Genomic DNA, 23,056 nt, shown 5'->3' with positions numbered 1-23,056 from the left:
TCTGTCGATTCATTGAAATTTCAACATAATACACATACATTTCTTTGAGTTCCAAAGACCTTCTGTAAATTTTGACCTGCCAATCTTCATTATTTAGTGTCTTGCAGAAGTCTATGCACTGGCTATGAAAAAAATTGCCAACTCTCTTTCCCTTAGTAATGGACCTTTAAAAACTGTTTACAGTATACATTTCAATCTATTTATTGAAAATATTAGTGAGCAAAGCTCTATAACTTCAGCTTAACGGGAACTTTGGGTAGTATTTGAGTTGTCTTTCCATTTCCATGATTTAATGGACCTGCGTGTTTGTATCTGAACATGTGTCACTCTTAATGATTTTGTTATTTGCCTTTTTTCAGGTAAAAGAGTAAATTGATAAAGAACTTTTTTTCTTAAAAAAGGCACAGACTGTTAGCCTTGTTAGTATTTTCGTTGCCCGTGTATTAGTTTGAAAATTGTATGACGTAATGTACATATTAAACGAAACAAACAATATTTATTATTCGTTTTAAAACTTGTAATCCGGACGCAGAACATTATAATGGTAATTCGTTATTGAATTTCGATCTGATATCACATAGGAAACCAAATGGTTCAACAAGCATGCTAAAACATAAGAATTGAGCCGTGCCATGAGAAAACCAACATAGTGGGTTTGCGACCAGACTCGTAGTCTGGTCAGGATCCATGCTGTTCGCCTTTAAAGCCTATTGGAATTGGAGAAACCGTTAGCGAACAGCATGGATCCTGACCAGACTGCGAGTCTGGTCGCAAACCCACTATGTTGGTTTTCTCATGGCACGGCTCAGATTCTGTAAACATATATTACTATATAAGTCAGAATTAATTGTATTTTGAACTTTCAAATGTCATCGATTAGAGACCAATTACTCATACTTTGATCTGCCTTTAAAGTGTTCATCTAATTAGTTAAATACTTGTATAATTTATAATAAAACAGTAAGAACTTTAAACTTTAATCAGCCATTAATGATATTCTCTGAAAAGAGACTGAATGGTTATATAATAATACAGTTAGAGCTTAACAGTGATTTTGAACTTTGATCTGACATTATTGCTAGTTTTGGCCCCAAATCGATCTGTCATTGCTTTTTTTTTCCGCCTCGGCCGAACGTACTGTAATGTATCATTATTCAAGGCCTTTTGAATATTCACAAAGTGTTACATATTATGTTAGAAGAATGAAACGCTTTGATTGAAAAAGTCTGGTAGAAGGTTTACAGGGATATGTTTAAACCATATCAATGTGAATTAAACTAAAGTAGATAGTAACAAAAATGCGTAACTATGCCCATCGAAACAGTTATGATGTATTGGAATAAAACAAAAGTGATTTAAATTGATGTCTGGAACATGCATGCAGCAGTTTAAAAGGGCATTCGACATATACTAGTAAACAAAAGAAATATACATTTCCAATGATTAACTTGGTCACGTTGTGTTGCCAACATGCTCCATGTAAAGTCTATAACAAGCGAAGTACGTTGTCAATTCTATCCGCCTTTTAGAAAATAAAAGCAATCTTGATCATTTTTGGAATATACAAGTCAAATGTGTGAAAATGTTTTAGATTTTCGTTTTGTTGAATGGTCCAGCCGATAAAAAAATTCTCTTAATAGGTGATATTTAACGAAACCACATGTGTCGGAAGAAAACCGACTAAGTACCGAACCTATATCACAGTAAAAAAAAAAGAAAAAAGAATTTTTATTAGAATGTAGTTCTGTTACGTTCTGTCCCAGCACGCAAGCCTATATGGGGCCCATATGGGCTATATCTGGACAAATGTACCATACGGGTCTCATAGAGGACCCGTATTGTAAGTATTTGCACACATCAGACCCATATTGGACGCATATACAATGTCTTATCGATGTGATACACCAATGTATTTATTTCGAAGCCAATGTGGGACCCATGCCAATCCCGTTTGCAAATCCCATGTATGCCCCATATAGGAAACAATAAGGGGCCCTTATGGGTCCCATATATTTTGCTAGCTGGGATGTTTCTTTATGTCGCGTTGATAGTTTCGTTTTGCCACATTACCGCGCGCAAAAACGACAAACAAAACATGCAAGATTCCTTTCAGGCGTGGTGACCGAAATGTGCTACAAAAACCGCGCGCACACAAATGCGGCATAACGAAATTATGTCCTATAACAGCCACCATATTTGCCTTTAAGACTGTCAGATAGGAACATATTTCAAATTTTGAAAACATTTCTATGAGTTTTTAATTTATCGTCAAAAAGAACTATCTGATGGTGAATTCCAGTAGAGCTTGACACCAAATAATTGATGACTCTAATTTGACCATAGAAAGGGTATTTCAAAGATAACTGAACAATTAAGAAATATTCTACAACCACCACGGTCACCTTTAAACTAATATTAATCTATATCTGAATCTTGAATTGTAAATCCGTAATTCACACACTGAGAATACACAATTGGCTGATCACTACATACATGTAAAAAGACCCATAAACAAATTAAAACTTTGATTAATAATTTTAAATGATTCATTATCCGTTCAACAAAAATTTTGTCTTCCTATAAGTGTCAATGATTCATCGTCCGTTCAACAAACATTTTGTCTTCCTATAAGTGTCAATCTATGAAACATTTTAAACGTTTATACGTTTAAAGTATATTGTTTTGGGCCTTTAACATACCAAACAAAAGCCAGTTTACATACAGGGGTTAAACGAAGTATTTTAAAAGATAAAAATATATATATGTATAAACAAATACTGTCTGTATAAAGAATCATATAAACAATCAAATCTTTAGACCTCATTCTAAGTACTTTTGAGCATTTATGTGGTATTAAAACCATTAAGGATGACATTTTTTCTTATCAAAACTTAAAAGAAATATTGAGATGTTATGGAACATCTAAGAAAAAATATCGGTTTAGAAACAAACACAACATCTCTGAAAATGCTCCCATGAAATTTGCTGTTGTATGCGTATGTAGACATGGCAGTTCAGCAGTCTAGACCTACCTTTCTTAATACAATCAGCAATAAAACTATATTATAAGCTAAAATGTTACTCGCTCATCCCTAACATGACTCATTATACCACATTTCATCAGCATTTTAGGACTACATTTTGGATTACTTTACATGTAACACTGAATATTCACTTCCTATTTGGTGCAAGTAGCTTTCTTTCTATAAAATGTCAGTTTTCTTAATTAAAAATTAAAGGCTAAAAAAACACCATGTTTCAGATAATACAATCAGTTTCAAGGTTTTATGACTTTTCAGTAAGGTATATGAGCACTTCAAATTTCCTTCAAAATAGCTGCCGCGACATAATTTGTACACTTTTCCTAGCTGCTCAGGTTATATGGCTTTGGAAAGCGTACTTATTTCAAATACAGCTGCCGCTAGCAAAATCGGATATTCTGCCGCTAGCAAAATCGGATATTTTCAGACTCAGTTACTCTACTTTTCTTTGCGAAATGAAAATTGTGCTATTAAAGTTGTTTCCTTATCAGATATCTCTTATCTCACAATTACAATGAATATAAAAGCACTGCACTGCAACAAGGTTCTACATGTATTATATACCCTAACAAACTGGTGTAACTTTTGACATCATGTATATTAATTAACTATAAGTAGTTTTGTTCAACCGGTTTCAAAACCTTAGATCCAAAACACACGTCATGTTAATAAACGTTATATAGGTCACAGGACCCGCAAGCCTAATAAACAATAAGGTATTCATGTTAAAAAGTAAGACTATTTTGACGAGAAGTAAAATGTTGTTAATAGAAAACTTGATGCGACATGTTAAATATTAAGAACAAATATATGAGACTTAATGGATGGGACTAGACGTCTAAGAGTAGGAACCAAACAATCTTGTGCTATGCAAGTGCTGATAAGAAAACTGTGTAATGCCTTCATTACGCCCGATAAGGATAAAAAATGGCAGCCTACATAAAATGGTGTATTCGTGTTTTCATCATTTCCAGTTTATTTGCGAACGGTATGTTTTATATTTCATAATTCATATATCAAAGTAATGATCTGATTCATACGTATGTCATATTGTAAACTATTGTCTTGTGGTTAATGCGTCAACGTCGGGAACGAAAATTCAGAGGTACGAATCCCACTGAGTTTCGTTCCTATATCGCCGGTTGGTGTGTCACCATCTAGTAAAAATTTAATTTGATGGATTTTCGAAATAAATATGTTTAAACCACCTAGTTAAAGAATGGTTGCCGATTTTCTACGCATCTGATGCTAAGTTTGGTTTGTTTTGTTTTTGGTGAGTGTAACGTCACACCGACACAATTTAGGTAACACGGCAAGTTTCCAGCTTTTCATGGTGGAGGAAGACATCAGGTGCCCATGCATTATTATAATACGGGCGTTCGCAAAATTCGCAAATTATTATATGTTCGCATGCATTTAATGTACAGAATCACACTGGCCATAGCTTTATCAGATCAAGTGGTTCCAACGTTGTTTCAATGGTGAATTTTACGCCAATCAGGTGGAGAAATATGGCCGATACTACAAATTTCCGGTATTGTAAGTATGATTTAAAGGAAATTCTACCCGTTAATTAACGGATCAAATGAAAACGATGGGTGCACCAGGAGCGCAAATGTGTCTATGTTTTAGCACATGTGTCCATTTAGCTGAGGTTTGTGCCGTTTATTTAAACACTTCTGTACAATCCGGCGGGGGAAGGAGATTTTTGACAGTTTTTGACAATATCGCCTCAAATATTGTGTTTATCGGGAACAAGTAACTGTTTAAACACTTTTTATGTAAAGGGCTACATCTTAAAACAAAGCGTGTGTATTTTCGTAGATTTACCTCAGAGTTGTTTCTGAAAAATCGGCCGAAAACCTGATGCAACGCCGTTTCGAGTGGGTCGCTATGCAACGCAATCAAGTGGATACCGTTCTGTGTCTTACTTGCGAAGTCTTATCCGTCTTAAAAACAGTCATTAAAGGCTAACAATGAATAAATTTAGAGAGTTTTATATCATTATAATAATCCCACCATTTCTAATATATTGTACTTTTACATTTTTGACATTGTCAAGAAACATCAACACAAAAACATAAAGCAAGGATGAACACCGAACAATATCATAAAGTAAATAATAGTATTAGTTCGTTAAAACAAGAACCATTTCACTGATACTTATCTCCTCCGCGAATGGTACTGAACAGCATACCAAAAGCGGATTGACTCTTTAAAATCAGTATAGTTACAGTTGGTAAATTTTAGTCCTTTAAAACCAATACATTGCGATTTCATTACTGTTGTGCATTTAAGCTGTTCATACAAAATAAATAAAATTTGGTCCATGATAAAAGTATTGATCAGTTGTTTGTACATATTTTCATTCATATTCCTGGTGAAACGTTCATTTATTTTCAAAAAGATAAATCACAGAGACCGTAAAAATTGGCCAGGGGAAAAGTCAAGATTTTTTTTCCCTCCATAAACCAGAAACGACGTAATAAAACTCTATGGTCGCCGTTCAAAAATGAAAATACAAATGAAAAACAGGCAGCAACAAAAAAAAAACGGACCAGCAATTCTAAGAGAGACGTGTCACCAAGCAAACGATTAAAAGCGTTTTCTCTATGTGCTCAAAGTGAATAAAAAAAACACACACAAAAAAAAAAACGAAAATTCTGCTAACTCCAACTTCAAGCACCAAAATATCAAGAAAAAAACCTGTTCACAATAAGGAACTAGAAGAAAGAGTTTTATCTGATGAAATTTTTAAAGAATTAACAAAGGAAGAGACAGATTTTTTAGATATAGACATTGCAAGCGACAAGGTTGTCCTGAGACAACTTTCTGAAGCAAAAGATACATTATTTTACAATATTTCTAACTCTTATCAAATCGAATAAGTACCCCTTGGCAAACATCGATTTTCTTCTTTAGTTACAGACAGTTAAATAGTACAACTGACACGTCTCTCTTAGTATTATTGCTAGTCCGTTTATTTTCTTTCACTGGTGTCTGTATTTCATTTGTATTTTCATTTTTGAAAGGCGACCATAGAGGTTTATTACGTCGTTTCTGTTTTATGGAGGACAAATAAAATTTCGTCTTTTTCCCTGGCCAATTTTAACGTTCTCTGTGATTTATCTCTCTGAAAATAAATGAAGGCTACACCAGGAATATGAATGAAAATGTGTACAAACAACTGGTCAATACTTTTATCATGGACCAAACTTTATTTATTTTGTATGAACGGCTTAAATGCACAGCAAATCAGTAATGAAATCGCATTGTATTGGTTTTAAGGGACTAAAAAGTAACCAACTGTTACTATACTGATATAAAGAGTCAACCCGCTTTTGGCATGCTGTTCAGTACCATTCGTGGATGAGATAAATATCCTTGTTTTTACAAACTGTAACTATTATTTACTAAATGATCTTGTTCGATGTTCATCCTTGCTTTATGTTTTTGTGTAGATGTTTTTTGACAGTGTCCGCAAAAATATGTTAAATATTAAGCGAGCATAAAAATGTAAAAGTACAATATATTAGAAATGGCGGGATCATTATAATGATATAAAACTCTCTAAATTTATTCATTGTTAGCCTTTAATGACTGTTTTTTAAGACGGATAAGACTTCGCAAGTAAGACACAGAACGGTATCCACTTGATTGCGTTGCATAGCGAACCACTCGAAACGGCGTTGCATCAGGTTTTCGGCCGATTTTTCAAAAACAACTCTGAATAATTCTATGAAAATACACACGCTTTGTTTAAGGATGTAGCCCTTTACATAAAAAGTGTTTAAACAGTTACTTGTTCCCGATAAACACTATATTTGAGGTGATATTGTCAAAAACTGTCAAAAATCTCCTTCCCCCGCCGGACTGTACAGAAGTGTTTGAATAAGCGGCACAAATCTCAGCTAAATGGACACATGTGCTAAAACATAGACACATTTGCGCTCCAGGTGCACCCATCGTTTTCATTTGATTCGTTATTTAATGGGTAGAAATTCCTTTAAATCATACTTACAATACCGGAAATTTGTAGTATCGGCCATATTTCTCCATCTGATCGGCGTAAAATTCACCATTGAAACAACGTTGGAACCACTTGATCTGATAAAGCTATGGCCAGTGTGAGAATGTATAATATACTGACTAAAGGTTAGGGTAAGTATCGCCATTGTTACAAAATATATACATTTAAAGTACTTTTAATTCAAATTGCTTCAATCCGACATATATTGGAGTCTGTTATTTATACCAGCGCTCAAACTCTGCATTGAGTCATAGCTGTTTCTAATCCCGTACCGTACCCGTACCGTACATTCGTAAACTATAGGTTTTGTTAAAAAAAATGGCGGAAACTTTCATCGTTCTATGCCATCAAAATGCTTCAGAAACACCTTAAAATCCGCTTATTAAGAAATCTGTCGTTTGATAATTTTATATATATATTTCTAAGTCATTTGCTCAAACACTGAATGCGTATTTCGTACCAACCTGCGTTGTATAAATGCCCGCCACACCCCACCTCGTTGTAATTTGATTTAAGCGAAATCTAATATGGTGACCTATCAATTTTCTTTTTGTTTAAGATTAGGTAGACATAACCAAAGATATTTGCAGAGTTTGATTAAATTCTATTATGTGAAACTCGATAAAATAGCAGAAGTACCAACTTAAAGTAGACAAAAAAATGCAAAAATATCCCTTGGGTCTGCTGAACAAGTATTCCTTTCTTTACAAAATCATGTTCTTTTGATTTCTTTGAGCATGTTTCAAATAGATATGTTGTTTTCCGTTATAAATATGCTTAGATAATTAAATTTATGCTGATTATTGTACTTTACTGAAATATATTTTAGGATTACAGAAATTTTGAAAAATGTTTAAAATAGCACCATATCTAGGGGTAAATTAAATTGAAACAAAGCTGGTGACCTAGTATTTTTATTTCATTTTTCGATAAATCGTAACATGATCTTTTAATACAAAACATTTCATCAAAATCTATTATTGAGAAAAAAATACGAAACTGTAGTGAGCGTCCTTAATTTAGATGGTAAGTGTGTAAAATTAACAAAACAATATGAACTTTCATATACATATGAAAAATAAATACACATTTCGTACGTTTTAGCATTGTGTTGCCCTAGTGGATGGATGACACATGGTTCTTCTTGCTACCATTTCAGCCATGACACTGAGGATTGGATTGGAGCATTGGTAAGTAAGAAACTGCTTGAGAAAAGTATACCAATTCATGTTAAAAAATGTAGAAAAAACGTTCTTTTCTTGATACTAGAAACAAATCTTAGACGATAATTGCATCAGCACTCACAAGTTTCCGACTTTCGTACAAGTTTTAAAATCTGAATCTGAAAAATTATTCTCTTTTTTTTTCGAGAAAAACCTCACGTGACTGGAGATGCTTTATTTCAATAATTCTCCTTTTCCACTTTTATCATTTTGTTTGACTTCATTTGCAATAATATGTCATAATTGTCAAGTCATGTTTTCTGTATGAAGAGACCAAGAAATGTCTTTATTTAATGCACATATATATATTGGAATTGTAATAATCTCACTTAGAATCAGATTCCTATATCAAGACAATACAATATCACACCTGATTTCATATAAATCATTAGCTTCACGCATAAAGTTACCTCATGTTGTACTTTGCAGCAATTTTGCCGGGAACTGAAAGGTCAATTGGTAGAAATAAATGATGCTAGTGAAAATACGTTCTTGGAAGCCGAGGTAAAGCTTCGGAAAAGTGAGTACATAGAACACAATATTTGTTTTCACTGCTGTTGTTGCATTTAGGATAAATGAACAAGAGTGAACAGGGAATGTTATGATAGATCGAAAAAGAAGTATTAAAGAGAATAAACAATTTTAGCTACTGACTTTCAAAAAAAAAAACAAAAACAAAGAAAAACAAAGGCAATTCAAAAACCAAAGGGGCATGCTTCATGGTAAATGTCAACGTTTATTTTAGTTTTAGAGACTAGTAAAACGTAAATTCTAAGTTATCGCGCTAGTTTTATGAGGTATCTCTTTACACGTATTGTGTAAAATATGTAGAATATTTTTGATATTCACTGGTATCACCAAACAGTAAGTGATTTATTTTAAGACTACTCCAAAAAGAAGACAAGTGTTAAGTATCTAGAAATGCTAGACTGTTAAAAATACAGACAACCTGACTATAGAAATTTTCTCAGAAATTCTGGTTATTGGTTATAGCTAGTGTGTTTGTTTTGAATGCAAGAATTTCACATTTTGCATATTCCCTTTCAACGGATCTCTCTATGTGACCAGTTTCCGACCTGTTAGATAAGCGGATTAAACGCATTATAAAATAACCTCCCTACTGACATTGTAGTAAAATCAACGAATTAGTTATTTCTGACAATATCAATCATTGATTATATCTGATTTCACTTTCCTGTTTCAAAGTGATGTCCAAAGGCATTCCCGTGTCCAAAGTGTCTTTCAAAAAAATTTGAAAAACTAGTTTCTTCCAAATTTAACAGTTTTAAAAGGGGAAATAACACTATCATGCTGACTAAATACTTTAAAGTTTTATTACCATCCACCAACAAAGTAAGCCACATTAAAATTTATATTTAAGATCTTGTAGGTGTCAAAACTGGCTAGAATTTACAAGGATAATTGCTTTGAAACTTGATTCTATTTCCCAATACCATCCGAGGAGTTCGTCCGCTAGGCTAACACATATTATTAATGGTTTTGTCTTATATGTAAGAAACAATCAAAGCTCGTCAAACACTTAAGATGTAGTTCCAAATATATAATAATATATGCTACTCATCCGTTGATATAATTTTAAAATTTAGATAGCTTCTGGATAGCGCTCTCTGATGTTGAGGAGGAGAGTACCTGGATTTGGATGAACAGTCGACAACCACTCAGATCTAGTAGTTTTAATGACTGGATTCCTGGGCAACCAGACAACTACGGAGCAGACGAGAATTGCGCGTGCATTTATTCGCAAGCCAATTACCAGTGGAACGACTATCCTTGTCATGAAAATATACATTACATTTGCGAAATGGCAGATGAGTAAGTATCTTGATGTTTATTAACTGCTTAATTAAATGTCTGTTCACACATTTTCGTCGCCAAATTAAAGTATCAATAAGAAAGGACCGCTATAGAAAATATTTTGTTTTTAAAATTAGTTTATATTAATCGAAGTACTTTCTAGGATAGATTTCATCCAAGCATAATCGTGAACAGGACTTCCAGATCTCCAAAAAACTGATTGGACAAGTTTTCCGTGTTTAGATTTTCATTATCTTTGCACATGTATATTGTACCTATATAAAGTTATAAAACCTTTACGACATGTTTTGGATGATTAAGAAAATTAGATTTATCTTCACTGTGAAGACAACGTTGAAGTGTGACACAAATTGCCGTGTAATAAACAGTTTTAGTGGCATTTTGTTTTCTTTTCCTTAAAATCTTTATGTACCTAGATACATATATAACGATTTCCTTCTAAAGTTTCGTGTCTGTATTTTTTGTTATCTCTGCTCTATTAATGTTGTGTGAAATAAACATGTAATTAGATGTTATATGGAATATGCGTTTCTTCATTTAGTGATAACTATATTGAAACTAGATATTCCTGTATTATGTGATTTCAGCTCCACAGAAGTTGTTGGATAGTGAAATAATGGTATACGCCTCTAAACATTTTTGTAACGAAAATGAAAATAAATATTGCAGACACAAATTAAGTGATTTGTCCTTTTGTCAGCTCTTTAGAAATGCTGTAAAATGTTTATGCATATCCTTGCAAAAAAAAAAAAAAAATGAGAAATTTTCAGGTTTGTCAAATCGCCGGAGAACTGAATTGAGTGTGCATCACGAGTTACGTGCTATTATGCTAGTTTTACGATGAAAGGCTGAAAAACGTCGCATCCTTCATGAAAGTTACACAAAATCCCTTTTACCGTCTTGATCTTTTTTCTTTCTTTACAAAACCCACGTGCCCGCATCTTCACGAATAACAACGGAAATGAACGGAAATCTACGACGACATTATTTTTCACATTTTCAAGCAATAAATGCAAAAGATTTCTTATAACCGAAACATATCGACAATGAAAAGCCCATAATTTGACAATAAAATACAAAAATCACCCTTGTAGTGGGAAATTTCTTACCGAAATCTCCTGGCATACATGGCGATGTTACAGACCTACAAGGCCGCCAATCAATTTCATTTAATTGAAAATGCATAAAGTTTAACCATGTACATTTGTGTATTAACAATGCTTGAAACTCTTGTTTTACTCAAAAATAAATAATAAGCCAATTTTGCAGTCATCTTTGTTCCTGCGCAATTTCATTAAAGTTGCAAAAAGCTGATCACATGGCTTCAGTTTGTAGTTCTTATTAAGGTTGTCAACTGCTGTTCCCAAACATGTATAAAACATCATTAAGTGCTCTTAATCGTCAAAACCAGTGTAATATTTTATAGCACTTGGATTCGTTCTAAACTTTTCAACCGAAAAAGATGCTTCATAGTCTACTGGCAGGTCAAATTGAATGGCAACATTTATTGTTGCGGTGCTCAAACTTCCTCTGATATTGTTTTACTGGACACTTCTACTTCCATCTGAACATTCGGTATTTTCAATGAATCCGGATTTTGGCGTGACATTCTGCAATTTTTGTTTTGGTACGTCTTTGTTCAACCCTCGCTCTCCATCTCTCTTTCAATTCCAATTTCTCAGGTGAGCTTGTGGACATCCTTTCAAAGTAGACAGACGGAACTACTCCATTCTTCAAACGCAAATTCTTTTGTTTGAAAATTAATAGAAATAACTTATAATCAATTAGGAATATTTTTGTAAACAAGTGTCGGAATTAAATATCAAGAATACTAGTACATCAATGGATCAAATTATGCTATAATCAAACTATGCTATAATGCAATGAATTCAGAAAATGTGTACTTACTTTTTTCACTTGTTGTGTAGTCGTCTGGTTTGAAATGCCTATAGCAAACAACATCATGAGTTGATGGATCAGATTATATGCCCTCCTTTCTTCGCAGCTAGCCTATACCTCCATTTGTCTTTCAATGTCTTGTCCTATTACAAAGTGGTACAATATATTGTTTCTCTGAAATAAGAGTAAAAATGTTACTGATACTTGATGTATAGAGACTGTTAACCTAATTACTTCTGCAACAAATATAAGGGCAATATACACTTCACATAATCTTCCATTGATAATCTCTCAGACATGCAGCACTTTAGAGGAATACCTTTTAATTATTTGACAGGGACAGTGAAGAGATAACTCTACCTGGATTAACTTAAAACTGACCCATTTAATGATATTCGTATACTGTAGGGATAAGTTATTTATACATTTTCCTATTTTCTTAAAAAGCTATCTTTTGAAATAATAAAAATCTTATGCAATTTTCAGCTCCTTACCCCTTTATGTAAGCCTTTCGTTAACTGCCTTATTTTTCTTTTATTTACAATAATCATGTTTTGATTGTCATATCTTACAGCTTAATATCTTCTCCTACCAGCTTAAGAATCCTAAAGTGTATCAAATATAGTCGCCGGTTTTTCGACTAATGAATTAAGCGAAAGAGTTAGCCCAGCGGATTTTGTTATTAGCCGCACATATGTATATTTTATTAATAATTAAGTAAATCTGTGTAAAGCCGGTTATCCTAATGATCGATTATCAAGCCATATATCTCCCAGCACCGACCAGTGTTACACTTAAATTACTGATGACCCATTATCTAATTACCAGCAAGTACATTTTCAGAGTTCTTGTGTGGATTCAGTGTTTTAAGTGTTCAGTATGTTTGCTGAAAATACAGTTTAAGGAAAAGAAATAAATGCTCAAGTGAAAGAAACTGGTTTTGAGAAGAAAATGTTTGAATACTTTATCATTTAGCGTTGCCGACTTTACAACTTCTTTTGTCAATGCTATAATCGTTTATACCTAAAAATATAATAATTATTATTCTTATCATCATTATTGTTATTATCATAATCGTCGCATTCATCGTCCTCATCATCATCATTAAACAATATTTCTTTAGTTATCTTTTCAAGCAGATAATATTTTAAAAGTGTAATAGTTTGTAAAATAAATAGTTCAATTGAATGTATATCTTTCACATACATCTGAATTATAGATAATTATGGTGGCTGATTTATTCTATTTCGTTATTTCGTTCTGTCGCAGCGACACAACGACAAACGTCGTTATGGCGCCCCGTCGAGCGTCGCCCAGCCGAACTTAGCACCGACAAACTTGGTCCCGCCAAACGCGGCCCCGCACGGACGGAGTATGCATATTCTGCTTCCTCTATATGTCATGAAAAAGCTTGTTAATTAAAAGGCACAGATCGTGTCACTGATGGGCACCACTGATGGATTGAAGATTGGTGGGTTGGGGTCAGGGGGGTGGGGAGAGAGTTAACAATTTCCTCTTCGTTGAGGACTGACAAATATATCATAACTCTTCATAACTATTAAACCCTTTTATCTCCAATTTAATTAATATAATCATGTCAATCCGGAAGCCGAAAATATGACCTTTGGCGGGGCGTTCCACATCTATGGAAAATTGTTCATGAAAGTCTGCAGGCATTGAATTATTCTGGGAAAGTGCTCATGGAATATGTCCATGATAACTCACACCGGAAAATCTATCCGAATACTCGGGAGTCAGTTTCCATGGAATTTCACTGACAGTAGACCTTATAGTTACAATACATGATGCAACAAAGAATAACTTTCAATATCTACTCATTCATCTTTCTTCTGACCATTGCGCCTAACCAATAACCTGCGCAAAGAGTTGTCTGAACAAATGCAATAATAGTGTATATGTAATCAAAGCAGTAGGTAGTAGGAAGGACTAATCGATGTCGAAATGACGTTCCACCACTGTATGAATTACTTCCCTTTTGCTAATAATAAAACTGTAAGCGATATTTCAATAGCCTATTGATACCCATACATTACATTTGTGGAAATTTCTGTGCAATAATATATCCTATTTGTTTTATAGATGATTTCAACAATCCCTGGCTTAATACTTAAAACTGTCCGGACATCATTTGCCAAAATTATACTCGCCACTTTCCGTTCTTGCTCAATACTTTGAGAAATACCTATTGTCTGGGCAAAACTTATATACTAGTATCAGTTTTTCTAAATTATAGACAATAGGTTCGTGACAAAGTTTGGAAAGCTTCCAGTTGCATATAACTAATCAACATCACGAATGAATCAGTCACAGCAAAATAACACGTTTAAGCCAAAGCAACATCGTACACGATGCATTCTGAATTTACATGTGTAAACATTATCGTATGTTAACATTGCCATTTGATCTTCTATTAGAAATATACGTACATCTAGTAGACATTTTGGGGACTGCCATTGTGCTACAGCGGAACAAACAAAGGGAACATGCAAGTGTGCATCTTCACACGAGCCGCAATCTGAAAATTTGAAACGAAGCATCTTATTTGGACAACCCTTCATGTTATCTTTATATATTATATTCTATATATGATCCATAAATTTTAAGAGTAGTGAAAAATATCTTAAATACTCATCGTTTCATCGAGATTTTCATCCTGGATATATGCAACATATTACGTGTGTTCATACTGTGATATGTTACACAATATGAGAGCATCCGACTTTTTTATAAGATCAATAAAGGACTCAGATTTCATCCGCGTCGCGGAATTTATATATAAAATCTTTTAAAATAAAAGTGGCAAACTTCAAAGGAAACTCATAAGACTATGTATTTGTGTCTTTTCAACTGCTAAGCTTGCATATTATACTTATGAACAATCAAGTGCCTGCTCAAAATTTCAAGAAATGAGCAACACATTTCGAAGTAATTCTTTGAAACATTATTTAAAAAAAAACTCATTTACTTTTAGTTGCAGAAAACAGATTGAGTGATTGGTTTGTTTGTTTGTTTTGGGTTTTTCAACAGTATTCCATTTATGTTACGGTGGGCAATTAGCCTAACCAGTGTTCCTAGATCCTGTATCAGTACAAACATGTTCTCCGCAAGTAGCTGCCGGCTTTCCCACATGTATAAGGGCTGATGGACGAATGATCTCATACACAATGTCTTCAAATCGTCTCGGTGACATACGCCCCCGTGATCCGTAGATCTGTGCTCTCCCTACTGAAGTTAGTGGCAAGATAACTTAATTAGTTATGATAAAAATACACAGAAAACATTAAAAGTTATTTGATGATAAGACAAAAGACATATCTACTTATAATCTAATTCCTCATTATATGCAGTGACCTAAATCTTATGTCAGTTATGTCTAGAAATGTGTTGTCTCGTGAATATTTGCATTTTTCACTTTCATCAATTATTCAAACAGTTGTTGTTTTTGTTTTTACCCCTATCTTTCATTTGCAAGCGAATTCCATCAGTTAAATCTACATAATTGGATGGAGTAAGATGGGACTGTTTATAATGTTGCATAACTTAAAAGTCCAACCAACTTGCTGTTTTACGTGCCAATATATAATCAGTCTCTTTGAGTGTAATATGCATTAAAACGAAAATCTGCAATAAAATACAAATGTATCATTAAACATATGTAAATTCCCATATACGCTTATGTTCAGAACTTCGGTGTAACAAAAGAAAAACAAGTCACGAAGTAAGTGGATGTGTTTATCACGCAATAAAATTGAATGGATTGTATTCTTCATTGAAATATATGCTAATTTTCCCAGAAATTTTGGGCTCCGCATGACAATGTTGTAGAAAAATTGGTCAAACAAGATTGCGCGTCACGCAAAAATGCTAAGAAAGTTTTGATACATGCTTCGTAGCAATTCAAGTATTAGGACGGTGAATTACTATTGGCATGAAACAAAACAAGACAATATGGTCCCCCAGCCAATAGGAAAATAAAATTTTCAACGACAAAAATACATTTATAAAAGTCTAGAAATTGATTTCTAAGTCTTGAAATCACCGAAAATGATTTTACAAATGCGAATTTTATGATAGTTATGTTAATATCAATAATAGAAGTTTTAATATCTAATTTAAAGCTGTGATACGCCAAGAATGACAACTCTTGCCTTAGCCAGTACTTATAAGCAGAGATGTCTATTAGTTTACTCCCCTTGCAATTACACAATTGAGTGGAAAATGAAAACGGTTTAAGATACAATATAATACCTTTTTTTGCACAACAAAAACATTAAGGATTTATTCACATGTGTTTGATGTACCCTTTAAAGCCTGCTTCATATGGTTTTATCAGCTTAACAATGGTAAAAAAATAGCTTTTAACAAGCCGATAATAAAATGAAATACCAGTAAGTATTTTATAGCGCAGATATTACAGTTTTGCTTGTATCAAAATGTCACAATAGAAAAACTAACAGGTAAGTTAAGTAAAGGTGCAATCGTATTGATCTCTATTTCCTATGCCTACGTGTTGATATCTGGGTTTAAAAAGTCATTGGAAGATCGTTTATATAAACAAGAGCTAATGACCTAGTATGGGCCCGTTTAGAAAGCCCGTTTTATATAATTTATTTTATTTTATTTTATTGGGTTTAACGTCGCACCGACATAATTATAGGTCATATGGCGACTTTCTAGTTTTGATGGTGGAGGAAGACCCCATGTGCCCCTCCGTGCATTATTTCATCACGAGCGGGTACATTGGTAGAACCACCGACCTTCTGTACACCAGCTGGATAGCTTCCTCACATGAAGAATTCAACGCCTCAAGTGAGGCTCGAACCCCGTTTTATATAAGATTAAATAGAATTGACATTAGACATTTCGTCAGAGTTTTGTTTCTTAGATGTGATTCAAACATTATAATGGACGTCGCTTAAATGATACAGTCATCACTTCGTACAAGAGTATAGTTGCATGATCTGTTATGTCAACGTTACTGTTACTTCATTTGGTTTTATGAATGTAACAAATAAAAACCGCGTATAAATAAGTTTTACACACAAGTTGGCATTTTATTTACAGGTTAATTTTAATTTCCGTATCCAAGAAAATGGCATTATACATGTATAATGATTTTACGGCTTCCTGGTGATCAAATATGCAGAACTACCTTAAACCAGATTTTCTAGTTTCAGTTCATACAAGGCGGAAGTTTTTTTCCGCGGGCTGCGTCGATTGCACGACTTCCACCCTTCTTTCTTTTTTTTTACTAAATACTGGTTTGTTTATATTTCCTCAACTTTACAAAATATGAATAGGTTTCGGTCATACATGTTGGAAACTAATGTCTAGAAACAATTTCAAGGAAGTTGAGAATTTAAGGTTTAGCCTGCTGCGCAAGTGATTCTGCCTTTGCGACCAGTGTAGACCATGATCAGCCTGTACGGATGTGCAGACTGATCATGGTCTGCACTGTTCGCTATTCAGTTAATTAGTTTTCAGCGAACACCCTTTTGAATAACAAATGGTATTGTCCAAATTGAATGATGGACCAGTCCATTTTAGAAATTTAGCAGTCTAAACGTTAAGGTTTATTTCGTACAAATATATAAGGTAACTGTAAAGATGGGGTTTACTTTCCAATTTCATCTCAGCTATTCCTCTAAATGTCTACAGATGAGATAAAAAAAATATGGCTGTCTGTTTCAAATAAATTTTGATACCCCTGTCAGTTTTCGTAATTTGAAAAAAAAAATCTCTTTCTTGTGCAAAAACTTATTTTTTGTTACTATGTTGTTGCTTTAGGGTGTAATCTTCTTCAGCTGCTCGAATGGAAACTTGGTGATTAATCTAACAATGTGTACGGTGTGGCGTTCACTTCAGTTATATTGTTTTGTCTTGTTAGTGATTCTCCTTGGCTTAAAAATTATAAGCATGAAATTTACATCTGGTCATTTGTGTGTTACAATTCAAGTTGAAGTAGTGTCATTTTAAATATTTTAATGACTTTTGCTTTTGATTTTATAAGTATTTTCCTGTAACGCAATTAATTTTGTATTTTTGCAGTCATTACTTATTGAGAAATGAAATAAGGATACTTTTATAAAATGTTTATTTTTGCATGTGGAATAATATTTGACCTAGCCTGGTCAGTCTAAATTTGCGATCAACGAGTCAAACCAGAAATTAAAACATGCCATTAAAATTTAACGTTAAAGGACATTATAAATTTAGTCATTACAATTAGTTAAGCATCTTTTTCCGTGCAAAAGGGCCTTTTCGGTACATAAAGTGGGTTATAAGGTAGGAAACGTAACAAATCAAAGCGTGACATCCGTCGAAAGTAGAAACAAGAGCACCGCAATGCGGAGCAATATACGCCCGAAGGTATGACCTTTGACCCATAAGTGTGACCTTGATCTTCAATCGAGCCATCCGAAACATGTGCTCTGCACGTCATCTCGCTGTGGTAAACTTTTGTGTCAGGTTTCTCCGAAATCCATCAAGGGGTTCAAGAGTTACAGAGCGGACACGAAATTGCTAACGGACGGATAGACAGACGGACGGACAAACGGACACCGATGTTATAATATAATAAGTCCCTTCGGGCGTATAAAAATCCTTAAACGAAAGATTTAGTTCATTGTGATGTATTAGTAAATCAAAGAATGATGTTGAAAATAGTTACATATAGTCATGAGCATGAGAATGGGAGAGGCAAACCTCGTTTTGAGAAACTTTAATATACAGTTATACATAACCGCTCTTAGCACAAGTTTACCTGTCACTGAAAAAAGCACTTTGTTCAATGTTTGTTTTCAGCAGTCTGCAAAAAAAAATAATTCAAAATGAATCTTATCTAAATTGACATTAACCTGGTAACAGTTCAGTGACGATAAAAGAAACGCAGGCTTTTATGTTGCCACTGATGTTAGGCTAAGCACTTGCTAATGAATGCACTCTCTAAAGGTATGAAAAAGATCAAGTTTTGAAGAAACAAAAATAACCTCAAACGTTTAAACAATAGCATTTGTATTTCTATTAGCAATTTATCTTTTTTTTAAGAACAGACAACCACAATACTTAAGTAAAAAGTGTCTGTGCCTAATATATTCATATTCTGGATATGTTAACCCTTACCCTGATAAATTTCTATAATGAACTTGTCTATCTTTGAATTTGGACAGCACCATTAACTGTTAAAAGGGGTGCGTACCAAAAAGATACTGACTGAATAGCGAACAGTGCAGATCATGATCAGACTGCACGGATGTGCGGGCTGATCATGATCTACACTGGTCGCAAAGACAGAACCAATTGTGTCCAGCATGTTAAGGGTTAAAGACGATGTTGATATACTGATGCACATCTGGAAGCATGCATCTTCAATAAAATAAATGATAAAACGTAGCTTACAAAAGATATAACATGTTACTGTACCCTTAGAAGGGGTGTTCAATATAGTTGTAGCTTGCAACTATGTAATGTATCAGTTTAATGTTATGAATATTTGCAATTGGATCTGTTGTAAGTACTGCCGAGATAGAACAGTTTGTTGGCTGGAACTTGAAGTCTACGGCTTACGCGTGGTTGACATTTTGAAAGGATAGACCTGTTCACGTCTTTTTGCGTTAACCCTTACCATGCTAAATTCCTATAATGAACTTGTCCATCATTGAATTTGGACAGTACCATTAACTGTTAAAAGGGGTGCTTACCAAAAAAAAAAAGATACTGACTGAATAGCGAACAGTGCAGATCTTGATCAGACTGCACGGATGTGCAGGCTGATCATGATCTACATTGGTCGCAAAGGCAGAATCGATCGTGCCCTGCATGCTAAGGGTTAAATTAAAGATGCACATCTAGAAGCATGCACCTTCAATAAATGATAAACGTAGCTAACAAAAGATAAAACATGTTACTGTACCCTTAGAAGGGGTATTCAAAATACTGCGATTCGAAGATGTAGCTTGCTACAGTATTATGTAATGTATTATGTATATTTGCGATTTGATCTGCCGAGATACTAGAACTTGCAGTCTACAGCTGATGCATGGTTGAAATTTTGAAAGGGCAGAACTGTTTACGTCTCATTTGTGTTAACTGTATGCACAGCTTTATCGTTTACCGAGAACTTAAAATATAGCACCATCACATGCCACATCTTTGTCCGCAACTTTTCCACCTTCTTTAATGTCGGTTACTTCGAATTATGAATCAATGAATGTATCGAATAAGATGTTTACATACAATCCATAATGCCAACGTGTCGACAATGTCAACGCTGCTGTGCACCTTTACCTAATATTCAAAATGAATAAAAATAAATCTCCGACATTGTACTCGTATAATTCAAGAAACTGCTTTTAACTCAATATCAAATGTTTATGTCAAATGATAAAAAGTTCTGAACGGAACGTGTTGAGCTCTCTTTTTATTTCTTATTTTCAAAACTTCATGAAATAAACAAGATTATTTACTGAAACATGATACTATGATAATGCATCTGCTTTGATTAAGTAGTCTTTCATGTAAACCAGTTGCGGAAATATTAATGCATCCTTAACTTTTACGAGTCTCATAAAATTTTTTAATTAATTCTATGAAAGATAAGACATGCAAATACTATTATGAACTCTTTGTTTTGTTAACAGACAGCATGCTTGATAATAAAAGAAAAACATGTTTTTATAAGGTTATTATTAACAAAATGCCTGACTATCTTTCATTAACTTAAAAGCAGTAAAAATGCAAATTCAAGATCAGTGAGTATTATATTTACGACCCTATTTATAGACGCTTTCTTTATCTCATCTTTAACCATTATCCTGCTAAACTTTTGTAATGGACTGGTCAATCAATCAATTTGGGCAATACCATTTATTATTCGAAGGGGTGTTTACTGAAAATTTACTGACTGAATAGCGAACAGTGCAGACCACGATCAGACTGCACGGATGTGCAGGCTATTCTTGGTCTGCACTGGTCGCAACGGCAGAATCACTTGCCGCCAGCAGGCTAAAGGTTAAACTGGTTTCTGGAATAAAACAACAGATTGCAAATGAGCTCCGACGATAATGTAGACACATTTAAACGATTACTTCTTTTTAAGCGTAAATATTGTTATATATGTTCCTTCTTAAGCTAAAACCTAATGACAAAGATAGTGTTCTAAACATTAGTTCAGCAAGAATCTTAATTGCATTGTTGTAATTATTTTTATTATAAGATAAATTAGACCTTGATTGTAAAGCTTTGCAAATTTTGGTGACACATCTATATAGAATGTTTATATTCTTTTCAATACTGTAGCAAAACCTCATTTTTCATGTTACCGCCACCGAATCATCTATTTAAGAGTGTCTCTGTCAAAACCAAACCTTGTTATAAGTTGTAAAATATGAATGTGAACCGGAAAATGTTGTTTCTGGTTCTTTTTGCGGAAGTACTCTTTACTGTGAGTTTTTTTCTTTAACAATTATAACTTAATTTTATTAAGGTTTAATATGTTTATATTTTAATCAAACAAACCTTCCTTTTCATGATAGAATTTTTAAAAAAAACGCCTGCATTCGCGGTCTGTTCTTTTTTTCAATCTGAACTTTTATTACCCCTTATCTCTCTGTTGGAATGTATCTATACAAAGCTTATCAGCAATTAAATGTTTGAAATGTTTTGCTTTGTTTTAGCAGCGATACTGATAATTTGTTAGATATTTATTTCTTCAATTTCAGGTTTTTTAATTGCCTTATAGAAAGTACGAACAGTCATTACTTCTCACTATTCTTTCTTGTACAGACTGAAAAATGCCAAAGAAATGTAATGAAAAGTATGAAGGAAATTTGCTTAAAGGTTAAAATATAAATAAAATATGTGTCGTATATTATTTGAGCCGTGCCATGAGAAAATCAGCATAGTGGGTTTGCGACCAGCATGGATCCAGACCAACCTGCGCATCCGCGCAGTCTGGTCAGGATCCATGCTGTTCGCTAATGCTTTCTCTAATTGCAGTAGGCTTTAAAAGCGAACAGCATGGATCCTGACCAGACTGCGCGGATGCGCAGGCTGGTCTGGATCCATGCTGGTCGCACACCCACTATGTTGGTTTTCTCATGGCACGGCTCATTTGTATACATTACCGTCGGCTGCTATTTGCAAAATTAATCAAGTCATATGATAATTTTATCAAAAGCATTCATCAAAAGTTTCTTTTTCTATAATCACCGCGACCAAAACTGCGTTATTATATGAAACATTTTTCTGAAATATTTTGATAAATTTCATCCCAAATTGATGTCACAGTGATGAATAAGATATGATCTAAAATTTGCAACATTATGGAAGAAAAATATGTGGGTTAGTTTGTTTGTTTTGGGTTTAACGCCGTTTTTCAACAGTATTTCAGTTATGTAACGGCGGGCAGTTAACCTAACCAGTGTTTCTGGATTCTGTACCAGTACAAACCTGTTCTCCGCAAGTAACTGCCAAAATATGTGGATAGAAATGCAATACATTTGGTCCAATTCCCTTTTAAGCTACTATACTCATTCTTTGTCGGACATTGCAGCCGAGTCCTGATCAGGTCAGTTTTTGTATGGATTGCAGCTTCACACAGTTGGTCTCTGTGTTAACAAGACGGGTTCTTTAAAGGTTCTGTAACTCTAGTTTGCTTTTAGGTAAAGTTATGCCCCTTTGTCGGCCTAGACGTTTTAGTTTGTGACCTCCTATCTTAAAACGTAAGCACTTGTGAGAAACGATTGAAACTTTATACATCTGTTCACTAGGATGATCCGATGTGTAATACACACGTTTCATAACTCTATTTTATTTTATCACAAATTATTCCATAGCTTTCGTTGTGACAAATCTTTTGAATAAAGAACAGTTCTGTCCTTTCAACATATTATGTTATTCAGTATTCACTTTCCATACCTGTGTAGTGTCAATAAAATCTATATGAAGATCCTTTGGGAGCAAAGAATGCAACCAAGCAACATAATAGCAGATTCGGTTTCACTGAG

General features: G+C 33.9%; 1 protein-coding gene across 1 annotated transcript; it reads left to right on the top strand.

The window, feature by feature from the left end:
• Nucleotides 1–3,914: 3,914 nt before the first annotated feature.
• Nucleotides 3,915–10,806, top strand: LOC123547854 (perlucin-like protein). Its single transcript, XM_045335099.2, has 5 exons — nt 3,915–4,029; nt 8,176–8,261; nt 8,724–8,814; nt 9,902–10,127; nt 10,718–10,806. The coding sequence occupies exons 1-5, from the start codon at nt 3,969–3,971 to the stop codon at nt 10,737–10,739; spliced, it is 486 nt and encodes a 161-aa protein (XP_045191034.1). The 5' UTR covers nt 3,915–3,968; the 3' UTR covers nt 10,740–10,806.
• The last annotated feature ends 12,250 nt before the right edge of the window (nt 10,807–23,056 follow it).

The sequence above is a fragment of the Mercenaria mercenaria genome, chromosome 9 (assembly GCF_021730395.1).
Source record: "Mercenaria mercenaria strain notata chromosome 9, MADL_Memer_1, whole genome shotgun sequence".
Taxonomy (NCBI): domain Eukaryota; kingdom Metazoa; phylum Mollusca; class Bivalvia; order Venerida; family Veneridae; genus Mercenaria; species Mercenaria mercenaria.
The sequence above is the reverse complement of the archived record's forward strand: the minus strand, read 5'-3'. Positions and strand labels throughout refer to the sequence as shown.